This window comes from Lathamus discolor, chromosome 1 (genome assembly GCF_037157495.1).
Source record: "Lathamus discolor isolate bLatDis1 chromosome 1, bLatDis1.hap1, whole genome shotgun sequence".
NCBI classification, from domain to species: domain Eukaryota; kingdom Metazoa; phylum Chordata; class Aves; order Psittaciformes; family Psittacidae; genus Lathamus; species Lathamus discolor.
In genome coordinates, this window is record NC_088884.1 from 45,940,741 (window position 1) to 45,953,686 (window position 12,946).

Consider the following 12,946-nt stretch of genomic DNA (forward strand, 5'->3'; position numbering starts at 1 on the left):
TTGGGATGTTGTTTGTTCATACTTATCTAACAAACATGGAAGAGGTGTTTTCAGCTAGGTTAAGTGTTTGTATTTTTTTTCTTTCTCTATAACTTCTTAGGCAGATGTAGGAGTAAACTTCTTGTCTGTTTGGGACTATTCTTTTGATATGACATTTGCTACATGGGGAGCCAGTAATTTATCTTCTGTATCGCTAAGATTCATTCTATTTGTGGATTCAGTACTGTACTCATTTACCCCAGTCTAATCTGGAAATACTACCCAGAATTATTTTTAATTATGTGGACATTCCATAGTTCGGTAATTTTAGAGAAGACTTTAATTTAGATTAAAATGTTTGCATAACAAAGGCTCTCATTTAATTTTCACAGGGTTTTTATAAAGTCATTTTAGAAAGTTTAGAAGAACTGTCATTGATTTAAACCGAAAACACCTCAGGCAGCTAAATGCATGCCTTTTGCTATTTTGTTATTCATTAACTACTCTGTTATTCTTCTCCCCTCCTCCCTATGCGCACTTCCCCCAAGCCTCCCTCAAAAACACTAAGAAAACATGCACACCACGGTAAAAATGCTAATAAAGGGAATAATTCCCAATAGACCATAAAAGACAGCATTTATAACCCCAATAGAAATGCCAGTCAGCTTTTTTTGATGTAAAGCATCTGTCTCCAAAAGGAAATGAAGGCAGGCCTGTTTCTCCTTTCAAGTCTCTGAAATAGTAGGTGGTGTCATTTGTTATACAGTGCTACAAGTCCCATGTTATTGCACTGGTAGCTGCCGACTGCCTTTGTTAACATACTGAAAAGTTTTATCATCTGTCTTTAATCAAAGACAATATATGTGAAGAAAAACTGTAGCAAATGTCTCTTGCTGTCTTGTCCTCAGACCATCATTTATAGCTGTCAGGGAGCGATGGCAATGATGTGTAATCTAGCAGCCACCCAAAATTCTTGTGACTTTTACAATAGATACTGGACTGGCTGATACCCTAGGAACTTAGGGAGCAGTGTGTCTGAAATTGTGTGCATTTCTTTACTTGGAATAAGCTTTCAGCTGTACCTGAAATGAGTTTTCAGTTACCCATGTCCAAGGATATATTTGTTTAGAGTATTAACAGCCTAAAATTTTTTGTGTCTCCAGGAAATTGGGAATGATGTGTAGAAACTGGAAAATTTCATGTTTGCTCAAAAGGCGTGGATTTGGTTCTTTTTCTAGATGTATTTGTTGCATGGGCTAGTGAAATTATATATTGAATTAAAGACATGATGGCAGAAGAGTTTTCTTAGCTAGGCATATAGTCTTATGTATATGACGTTCTTTAGAGTATTTGATTAGTACCATATACCACATTTTCAGGGGGTTGTGGAGGAAATGGAGAGGAATTCTGGAAGCCACATGAGACAACTGTGTTACTTCCCACACAATAAGTTTGTGGATGTTGTAGAATTAACCCTGAGCAGATTTTAACTTCTGTCTTATTTAAAGTGAGTTTTTCTAGGTTTAAGGCTTTTTAATACTTCCCCATTGTAAGCTTTGTCTAGATGCAAACATATGCACAGTTATATAACAAGTGGGAAGACAAATTATTGTGCTTTTCAAAAAAGCTGTATGATTCGTAAACTAATGAGACAGATAAAGAGCACAGTTAGTGGGAACGGACCATCCTACTCATGATTTGAGAAAATTCTCTCAAATAATCTTGTCTACAAATAAATTATTAAATAAAATGTGTGGATATATAGTCATCCATATACACTGGAGCTGTTTTCCAGTCATTCTTCAATTACATCACTTCAATTAACAGCCAGGACATCTGTAATAAAAGAGCGTATTATTCCATTTATAAAATAGTATGTGAGACTGGTATTACAAAGATGGAGACAATATGCAGTCCATAGCAAAGATTACATCCCATGGGCTTACTTTTACTTCCCTATACAGAATATGACTGAAGAGGAAATCTTAGAGAGTATTTGATTGGGAAAACTGTATAAAATCCAGGAAGACATTTTGTTTCATTTTATTTTTAGTAGAACAAAGTAACTGACTTAGGGGTGGTGGAAATAATCTGTCAGGGCAAAGCAAAATAAATCTAAAAATAACAACTTCACATTCTACTGTATTCGCATTATGATGTTTACAGTAGGGAGGGCTGAACTCTTTTTTTTTTGCTTAATTTTGAAACTCTGGAAAGCCATGTGTTCTGAAAATATGGTGTGTTGCAGTTTTTTATGAATTTTTGTGATACTTGTGTTAATAGCTGAAAAGAAGCAGGATGAAAGCTGAATAAAAAGAGAAATATTTGTAGGAAATAAAATTTACAAAACTAGAGAATTTTCTGAACAACATTTCCACCACAAAATTTAGGTTTTAGACACAAAAATTCAAGAATTATGTGGTTTGGGGGTTTTCTGGTGGGGTTTTTTTGTGGTTTTTTTTTTTTTTTATGTTTGTTTGTTTGGAGGGGTTTTGGGTTTTTTTTTCAGAAGGATAAGAGTAATGAGTTTAACTTGCTAGTGGAGAGGTTGGAACAAGTCTTACTTATCCGAATGACTTCCCATTACCTCATGAGTCTGGGAGACCAACTCTAGTGCATTTTTTATTGGCCTTCTACATACCATATTTTCCTGAAGTTATTGTCACTGAAGGGCCTCTAAAGCATAGCAACACCCACACACAGTAGTCAGAAGCTGAGTTTCCATGTGGGTTCACGTTTGAGTATTGTGTTTTGATCATTGGTGAGTGGTGCCTTGAAACACTTATCTTCTCAGGCTGAAGTATGTGATTTCAAAAGTGAGTGTTCCTGAAGCTTATTGGAAACGACGTGAGAGGGAAAACCGCATTGAACTTTGTGTAGTTTTTTTCCTGTTTTCTTTGAAATGAAAGGTACTGGTTTTGCAAATGCCTTTCCTGTGCTCTCAATAGCATGTGAATACCTTAGGTAGTTGAAAAAAGGTAGGTTAGACTGTTCTCTTCAGCTTCATATATCTGCTTTTCTGCCCTTGTAATATTTGTTAACTCCAGTAACCAGGCGTGTTTAATTATCATGAACATCCTATTATTTCATAATGGAATAATTTAAAGGTGAAAATATAAAAACAAATGTTTTGTCTTAGCTAAAGATGGAAAAATTGCTAGTAACATAAGGAGCTTTTTAATGGATTTGTTCTGAATTTTTCACTTCTTTTTTACTAAAGTAGCATGTGTTTCCAACACTGTTCATTTTATTCATTCATTAAGAAATAATTGCTACAGCCTGAATCTAAATGGATATCCTAGAACCCCTGAACATCCTTACAATCTGAGAACAGATTGTATTTTCTACTAGTTGTAATTAAGACAAAGAAAGAAAAGGGATGAGTTCCAATGTGTTAACTATTCCCAACGATTATAAACTCTTTATTGGCAATGGGTTGAATTAAAATTAAATTCCTGTCTTTAATCCACTCTTGGATCACTTTAATTTTCTCTTGGAAACTGTGCTATGCCTACATTACCACATGTAAAGCTTTATGAGTTCTGTGTTTCCTCATTAAAGAGAGAAGTCTATGCCTGTAGACACCAGAGCTTGACCTGTTTAAAGCACAAAGTATACAGCAGCTGTTCAGAAACTTTTTCTTGTTATCTCTATTTGCTTAAATTGCTAAACTGCTCCATGAAAAGTCTACAAACATAAGGGAATAATTTGTTTAAGTGGAAGAAGATTGTCTGAAAAGAAAAATTGAAAATATTCCTAATATTTCTCCATCCATTTTTTTGTACCAGTATCCAGCTGCCCTGATGAATCTTGGAGCCATTCTCCATCTGAATGGTAAACTGAAAGAGGCTGAAGAAAACTACCTCCGTGCTCTTCAACTTAAACCTGATGATGTCATCACTCAGTCTAATCTTCGCAAATTGTGGAATATCATGGAGAAACAAGGTTTGAAGACATCCAAAATATGATGATGAAAACTCTGAACTTTTTTTTATCTTAAACTGATTAAAACCACAAATTAGAACTTCCACACAGTTGTTGGATCAGAGAACTCATTGGACTTAACTGCAAAGATCAGAGGTCTTAATTGCTGCTAGGAGAAGCTATTCTGCTTTTTGGCATAAGTTTTTTTGCTAGATAAATAGAAAAAAGGAGACTTTTGAGATATTCATGAAGGACTTGTTACCCCACAAAAATATTTAGAACCATAGCACTTGACAGAAGGTGTTTTGGCATATTTGATAAATCATTGCAAATCCCACATTGCTCACTTTTGGGTGGGTACTTGAAATGTATACTGTCATAAAAGTATTAAGGGAAGATTGTACAGTATACACTAAGCCACATGGGAGTAAAAGTGGTAAGGGTAGGTTAAAGTGTTTTGCTGATACTGTAACTCATTAAAATGTATACTAAATCCAGTGTGTTTGCAGTTTGTCTTAATACTGCTGTATCTCACTTTAGAACCACTTGCTTACTAATTTCACAGCTCATATGGTAATTTTTTTTTCAAACATGTCATTTGTGATTAGATGACAGCATTCAAAATTGTTTGCTGAGAATATGCATATTATTTCAGCTTGTTAAGTTTTAATGCACTTTTCTTGAGATACACGGTCAAATGGCTGTGTGCTAGACAGAATGAGCAAGGAACCACCCATATTCTACATTAGCTGTGTATGCAGAGTGGTAAAAATAAACTAACACAAAAGTCCAGAAGTGTGGTTTAGCAATACAAGCAAGACTGATGTTTGCCCTGATATCAAGAGTGTGATCATCTTAAGGAAAAAGAAAAAGGTATTATAGAGCAATGTGTTTGACTCTCTCTACATTGCTGTCTGATAAGACCAACTTTAAACTGGACTGTCCTTACAGTATTTTTGCAGTAACTCAGCCAAGTGAGATTTGAAAATATTAGTGCTTGGATATGCTGTAGTTGAGACTTCATGAGCAACTCTGAGAAAAGGGAACGTTATAAATTAGTGAGGCTAGCAAATAAGTGAAGGGACTGGATTAGATCATGCTTAAAACAGTGTAGCTCAAGAGAAAATTGTAAAGGTGGTTGCCAGTTATTTTTCACAGTGGTGGTGTTTTAAAAAATATTACCTATTTAGATTCTAACTAAATATAAGCATTCTGTTTATATTCTGACATGTGTACTAGCACCAGAGCTGTCGAATATCTAAATATGCTTTTGGTGAGGTTCAGTTTATTTCTGTTTCAGAATTATTTGGCCTAGTTACTGGTTTAGTCTTCAGTTTTTAAATGTTAAAATAATTTATTTTAAATTGCAGCATATTTAAGCTTTAGTAATTTTTTTTTTCCCCAGGCCATTTGTTAACTGCTTTCTTTCTTTGGAATAAGTATTATTGCTTGTACAAAAATTTACTCTTTCATTTAATTACCTATTGGTATCTGCTTCAGTGTTCTCATAATGGTAGAGATAATGTTAAAGTGGTAGAACACCTTGAACTGAAGCTTCTCCAGGATCTTCTGTTAAAATCTCTTTATTACCAAGAAGTGGTTTGGGGTTTTTCAGTTTGCTTTTTAACTATTGAGCACCATTCCAACAAAACTGTAGAGAAGGATACTTTGCTGTATTTATTTATTTATTACTTGACTGCAGCAACGTTACCTGCCATTAACACAACCGTCTGTAAGTGTTGCTATTTCTTTTTTTTGTTTGTTTTTCCTTGCAACTTCTGTGGTTAGTGTGTGTACATAACAGGAAAGGGGACACTTGAGTTACACTCTACCTTCTTAGTCATTCTCCCCATCATACACTTGGATTTTAAATCTGTATGGAAATAGATTGGGGAGTAGCTGTTTCAAAGTCAGTATAGTAAAAGAATGTAGTAGTGTGTGTTTCCTTTTATTTCGTCTTGCTCTCTGAAATACCGTACATTGCTAAGTTTACAACTGGCCTACCAAAAGGGCCAGAGGGGCAAGATTGTTTGGTTTCGTAGAGTGTGTCAGGCTTTTCTCAAATAGTGTTATGGCTGGAAAATCAAAATTGTTGAAGGTTCAAGAGTTGAATTTCTACTTTATTATTGAAACCAGTGTTAGAATACAGCGGTAGCTTGAACTTATTCTCCTGCTTTACTCACTTTCTGGAAGTATAGAAATAAATTAGATAGTTGCTATAACTGAACTCAATATAAAACTGTGGTATCCTACAGCTTCATTTGCTCAACAGCCATCGAACTTTGATGGCTTCTTGGTCTTAACCATTCACTATGTTATTTGTCTCCTTCAACTTGTACTCATTCTTGTTTAGTAATTTTTATTCATTTCACAGAAGGGGGAAAAGGGGAGCACTCCTGTGATACAGTGTCATGCTTACCTTGATAACTGGTTTTGTTTGATTCTTTAAAAAAAAGAAAAAAGAAAAAAGGACTAGCGTAAATTTAACAAGAATGTCCCTGAAAATACATTTTTTTAATACAGGTCTGGGCTTGATAACTTTCTTCTTTTCGGATAAATTTAAAACATGTTTAAAATATGTCTCTCTGCTCAGGGATTTATGGTGGATTATTGCAGACAGTGCTAAAAAAAGAAAAAAGAGCACAAAACAAGTTTACTAAATTAAAATTTTATTTTTTGAGAAACTGTTCTTTGTATAAATTATCAGATTTGTAGGCTTTCCTTTTTGTAGAAGTAATTGTTTATGTGCTAGATAAGAGAATTTCAATTTTGTTTTCAATAATAAAGCATTGATAACTAATACACTGTGCATTCCTTTATGTGTTACTGTAACAATATTTGATTTTTGTTTTAAATTATTCTAATTCAATGAGTTATATTGACTGGTTTACGTATGGGAGAACTATATAGCATAAGTAGAGCACAACCTGTTACAGCTGGCTTTCTTCTGTATTCTATTGCAATTATACTTCAGATAATATTTTCAGAAAGGTTCTCTGGGAGCACTTTTTAATATCTCGACTTACTACATCTAGCCAAAGGGGTATGGTAACTATTATAGTTAATTATTGTTTCTAAACTCTTAAGGGAATAAAAGCTGATGAATAAGATATATTTATAAATTAGTTTTGAATTGACATACAAACATTATGTCAGTTAAAATGGTTCTAAAATGTATAACTGGCTACAAAAGCTGGAAAGAAGACTTCTGCTACGTACATGGATTTTTTAGTGTCTGAGATCACTTTTCTCTCATGCTGCAATGTCACTTGATCCGTTTCAAATCTGCTGCCTTCCTGTGCATGAGGTGTTTTGAAGTGACATGGTTCTTTGACCTTTGCTTTTCTCTTAACTTTCTATGGACAGAGCCTTCTTACCTCAGTGGACCTAATGCTAATTTTCTCATACCTTTCCAGTTCTGTTGCATTCAGTTCTTATGCACTGATTTGCTCTATGGTTGAAAAGTGTTGGTAGGTATGAGCAGAGCACTATAGGGGCTTTGGGTCACTGACTTCCAAATTCAGCTGTTATGCCTTATTTTCAAGAAAAGGTCATGCCTCACCTTCAGATGCGGTCATTCCTCGCCTATGTAGGCTTTGATGAAATGGCAGACAATGAACACGGAGTATGCAAACACTAATCTGATCTGTGTCACTCTTTTCTCATGGAAATAGAGTCTAAACATATCCTCTGGCATCTCATTGCAAAACCCTTCTCTGTGAGATCCTGTTCTCTCTGCCTTGTGTTGTGCTTCTGATGTTTCTGTTATTCCAAGCATCACACTTTTTGGGTAGCAGATACCCGATACATCTCCATTTCTGATGAAGGCACATGGCAGCTCTTTGGTGGCTTTCTAGTCCTGCTATATTACACTGGCCTACCAGAACTTGTTTGCTGCATCTGGCATGGATGGCTGTATTACTTCTGGGATTTGAACCAGTATAAAGGTAAGCACCAAATTATTCTGTTTAAATATACCAGCTCATCTGAATCTGGCTTGGGACTCTCAGTTGTAGGCATTCCCATAGCAGCTTTGCCTGACAGGAGTAAGTGCAGGTAGAATGAAAGATTCTGCCTTCAGTTCAAGTGTGAGAACAGTCACTGACGGCTGAATTGCTGTGTTTATTTTGCTGCATCCCTAAGGGTTGCAAAGGAGAGATTTTGTGAGAGAAGATGGAGATTAAGAAATAAATTGTGGGAAATCTAAAGAGAATCCCATATAACCATTTTTTTTGGAATTATTTCTGGTCCTTTGAAATAGAGGCCCCGCTCAGGTGTCATATGGGCTCCCTCAGTTGGATCGGCCCTGCAATTTGAAAACTCCCTGTCTTGCTTCGCACAGATAGTGAGCGTTTAATCACTCTCAGATCCAGTATTGTGATATTGGAAGAATGTGTTTAAAAGAATAGAATAAATCCAATGTTATGTGGGTGATGGGGAAGGAGGTGTCAGGAAGAAGGTACAGACATTTTCTGGAAATGAGTAAGAATTTTAGAGGGACAGACTTTATTCCAACAGCAAAGAAGGAATCCCAAGATCCTTCTAAGGTAGGATAAACTATGGAAAAGGAAATGCATTGATAAATTAAAAAAAAAAAACAACAAACAAACAAAAACAAACAACCCAAGCATCTAACCAAACAAAGCATACAAACAAAAAAGCCAAAAGCAATACTGACTTGAACAAGGGTCTTAAGTTCTTTTGGCCTACTATATCAAAACCAAACATTGCCAGCCAGAAATGCTGGCCTCAGAGGACAGTATAGTAGAGTTTGGGTAGAGTAGAATATGTTCCCCATTGTGCTGGTTTCAGCTGAGATAAAGTTAATTTTTGTACTAGGAGCTGGTACAGTGCTGTGTTTTGGATTTAGAGTGAGAATACTCTTGGCAACACACTGATGTGTTAGTGGTCGCTGAGCGGTGTTAACACTGAGTCAAGGACTTTTCAGATTCTCATGCTGCCCTGCCAGTGAGGAGGCTGGGGGTGCACAAGGAGCTGAGAGGGGATACAACTGGGATAATTGACCCCAACTACCCAAAGGGATGTTCCATACCATACGATATCATGCTCAGGATATAAGCCAGGGAGAAAGGTGGCTGTGAGGTTGCTGCTCAGGAACAGGTGGGGGAGGGGTCATTTGGTAATGAGCAATTGTTTCCTATTTGCATTGCTTTTTTTTCTTGGGTTTTATTTCTCTTGCCTTTTGTTGTTTGGTTTGGTTTGTTTTTTTTTTTTGGTCATTTTCCTTTTCATTATAATATTTTTTAGATTTTATTTTATATTTTTATATTATTTTATTTTATTATTTCATTTAATTTATTTTTTTTTTATTTTAGTTATTAACTGTTCTTATCTCAGCCATCAGTTTTCTCACTTTTACCCTTCCAGTTCTCTCCACCATCCCATGGAGTGCCTGTGTGGTGCTTGTCACCAGCTGGGATTAAACTGCAGCACCCAAGAAAGACTGAATGCATGCCTTGAGTTATGCCACTTGATTAGAAAACCTTTATGGCTGCATTTGTATTCAAATTTCAGTCTGATGTTTCTCCCTTCTGTCTATATTCTTTGTGTTACATATTTACTGTAGTTGTGCACTGGCTCTTTTGTGGTGCCACAGTTCTAGAGTACAACAGCTTTGAAGGTTACATATGAAGAAGCATTTCAAAAGGGTGGAAACATCAGTATGGGCCTTATAGAAAGGTGTAAGATAAAATAGATTAAATTATGCATGCTTGCTGCATACTCTTTGAATATACTTTCAGTGACAAAGTGCAATTACATTTACTTACTGAAATTATTGAGCTTACAGATACTTCTGCACAAGGCTGGAAGAATAAGTTGTTTATATTTGCAAATTTGTGTCAGTTTATGTGTATTTGAGCACAAATTTATGTTTTAAAAAAACTTTAGATTTCCTTTTAAAGAAATGGGTGTGGAAACCATGTACAGTGAGAATGGTTGTGGGTTTGGTATTTTTTTTATTTGATAGAACTTGTGCATAAGTCTGTCTTCCATTGCTGGTCCTTTAGCTGCTGACATTCTACTGTTACATGGATATTTTTGTTTTTCTGAAACTCTGAACCTGGTTGTATGAAGCTGTGTTTCTGCAGGGTTTGAGTAATTTAAGCCAAACATTCAGTTGTGAGCAAAGCAGAAATGAAGCTCAGCTTTGATGGCTAAGCTTGAGTTCGGTTTTGATTTCAGGATTGATTTAACCCAGGTGAACAGCTTTCTAAACCAATAGTATAGCTGTTTGCTGTACCAAGTAATCCAAGAAAGTAGAGAATAATTGAGAGGCTTTATTTGTTTCTTCTCTAGCGTTTTGTTTCTTGTTGGGTTTGGGGGATTTCTTTTTTTTTCTGTCAGCAAAGCATATTTTCTCTTTTTCTGGAGAAATATATTTTGTCTCTAATTTTCTTTAAAACAGATGTTTCTGCGTACCTGATATTCTTCTTTATTGCAATGAGAAATTAAGTTTACATAGAATGGATTTATTATTTTGTCATGTTTTTGCAACCACAGCCATAAGTTTCTCTATGGTACATGCGTATAATACAGTGTATTGTTTCCTATATTAAATCAATTCCCTCTTCTGTTTTCTATCTAATACACAAAGCCAGTCATTGCACTAGAGTCACTTTTGCATACCCACAGTTTCTGGAATCCAGCATTGTTTTTCCTATTGTGGAAGTGAATGGTTTTACATGAAAACATGAAGATGTCATTTGCTAGAAAATGCCTTATTCCTGCTTTAGAATAGGATCTTTTCTTTCTTCTCAGCCACCAGAGTTTCATAGCATATTTTGTCCTTCTCTACTCTTTAATTAAAATCTTTAATAATTGAATTGAAAAAAAAAACATAAAAAAATAAAACCAACCAGTGATACTGTTAATAACAACAGAACTCTATGAATGGCTTTTATGCCTTAAAATTCATGGATTGAGCATAGTGGCTCTGTCACAAAAATATCTATTATTTATTATTACTCCTCCCTCTGAAATGCAGTTTCTCTGTGAAGTTTCAGTGACATTTAATTTAATCTTTTCACTATGTAACTATAAATATGTCTGTGTTTCTGGATTTTTTTTTCTTCTAATGGAATGTCTCGTGATTGTTCTCATTAGTTGAGAGTCTTTAGGATATTCTCTACTGCTTTATTAGTTTTATGAATGATGTAGACTAAAAGAGGAACTGTTTTCTCTGAAGCTAAAGGCAAAGGAGGTTTTTTCACCTTCAAAATGAAAAAAGTAGCCAGAACTTACTAACAGCTAAACAAAAAGCAGGGAGGGAAATCTCCATTTCAGTCCTAGCCCTGAGGGAAACAGGAAAAATAGTATTTCTGGAAGCAAGTCTATGAAATTTGGTGTGAGAACAGCCATTTTAGTGCCATTTAATTCAAGTTCTGATGAGAAACTTATTTAACTAGCAAAAGTGTTCTGATGGAGAAATGTGGCCTTTTAAAACTGAATTCAGCATAAACTGTAGAAGAGAAGGAGTTCAACAGCAAAACAACGGGAAGAGCAGGCTTCTAATAAAGTACACAGGAATTATTATTTTTTTTTCAAACATGATTCCTGGACAAGTCTTACTGCTTCAGGCAGACAATGTTGGAAGCTGCAGCGCAACTGATAGCTTTGTCTGGTTTTATTGCTTATTGTAAACACACCAACTGATGTTTGAGCTTTAAGAAACTGGGGCTGAATAGGACTGCATCACAGGGGTGTTTTTTAGCAAATCCCAAATTGCCACACCCATCTTGGCTGTTACCTGCTTAGAATCTATGGAAGTGGCAAGAGGCAGGAATCATTTCTCAAACTTTCCTAACCCTAGTCTTCCCATAACCTCGCTCCTGTATTTGGTTCTTGCCTCTGTTTGCCTTGTTAAATTTATTGCAGACAGCACTGTCCTGAGAGCAGTGATTTGTTTCTTCTCGTTGGCTGTAAAGTAGCCTGCTCTAATGGGACTGTATAACTAGTTTTTCTGCCTCTTTCAGTAAGAATAATTGAGAATAACAGGGTACAAAAGCCTAACTTTCATATAAATTACTTATTTGCAGTGTTAATAAGTTTTTAATATGCACCTTTGCCTCTTAAATGACAAAAGGCTGTAATGCTTCTTAAAATTGCTTTAAGTGTTTCATATCAGAGACTCAGAAAACTGTTGAAATGATAGATTGACTTACTTACACTGAATAAGCAGCATCACATAGTGCTGGATTTATAATTTAATTCTACTCTGAGAATGGTCAACTATGAGAATGATATAACCGTACTCCATACATCCTAAGAGGAATTGTACAGGTTCCAAACAGCTGCTAAATTAAACATTGATGATTACTATGAACATGTAAAGTGGGGCTACTACAAGGGGGACGATAACTGTGCATATAGCTAAGTCCTAGGAGCCTACTTGATTCTCGAAGTTGGATAACAAATTAGAAGAACTGAAGGGTTTGGCATTTGGTTTATTTGGTGCAGTCTCACTCACTGCAAAGTTCAGTGGCAACAATTTGCATGATTGAGAACATCAATACAGAAGCTGCGTTAAAGCACTAGTGCTAGCACAGAGGTTGTACTGGTGGCTAATGGTGAGTTCCTCTTTCACAGTGCAATGTCACATTAACAGTTTATAGCAGGGAAACTTTTTTTCTTGTATTTTTAGGAAAATACAATTTGTTAGAAGATACATTCCCTCTGAATGCCTGGAGAGCTTCTGTTATGGCAACTAGAGTAACCGAGAACTAATTCACATTTCAGTTTGTCAAGTGCAGGATTGTAATTGTTTCAGCACTGTACTGAATGAATATTAAAGCCTGATAAGAAGGTGAACTCTCTGACATTCCTATGTATAACCTCTCCTCCTGATCTGCAAAAAGCATTAATTCTGATGTGTTTCAGTCAAAGACCCCTCTTCTGCGCTTCACAGTCCATGGAGCGAAGTTGTTTGAACACTGATTAAAATCTGTAATTATTTTAGCAGGAACATAACCATAATCGATAGAACAAAGCCAAGTAATGAAGGAGGGGGACAGGAACCTCAACT

General features: G+C 35.7%; 1 protein-coding gene across 4 annotated transcripts in view; it reads left to right on the forward strand.

The window, feature by feature from the left end:
* Window positions 1–6,705, forward strand: part of TMTC2 (transmembrane O-mannosyltransferase targeting cadherins 2) — a 252,735-nt gene extending 246,030 nt beyond the window's left edge. For 2 of the 4 annotated variants that reach the window (XM_065669680.1, XM_065669710.1), the window contains one exon: window positions 3,768–6,705. In XM_065669680.1, the coding sequence (XP_065525752.1) occupies window positions 3,768–3,947 (180 nt within the window). In that variant the 3' untranslated portion in view covers window positions 3,948–6,705. The remainder of the gene's footprint in view (window positions 1–3,767) is intronic. The other 2 variants (XM_065669690.1, XM_065669700.1) reach the window with 2 other exon arrangements.
* The last annotated feature ends 6,241 nt before the right edge of the window (window positions 6,706–12,946 follow it).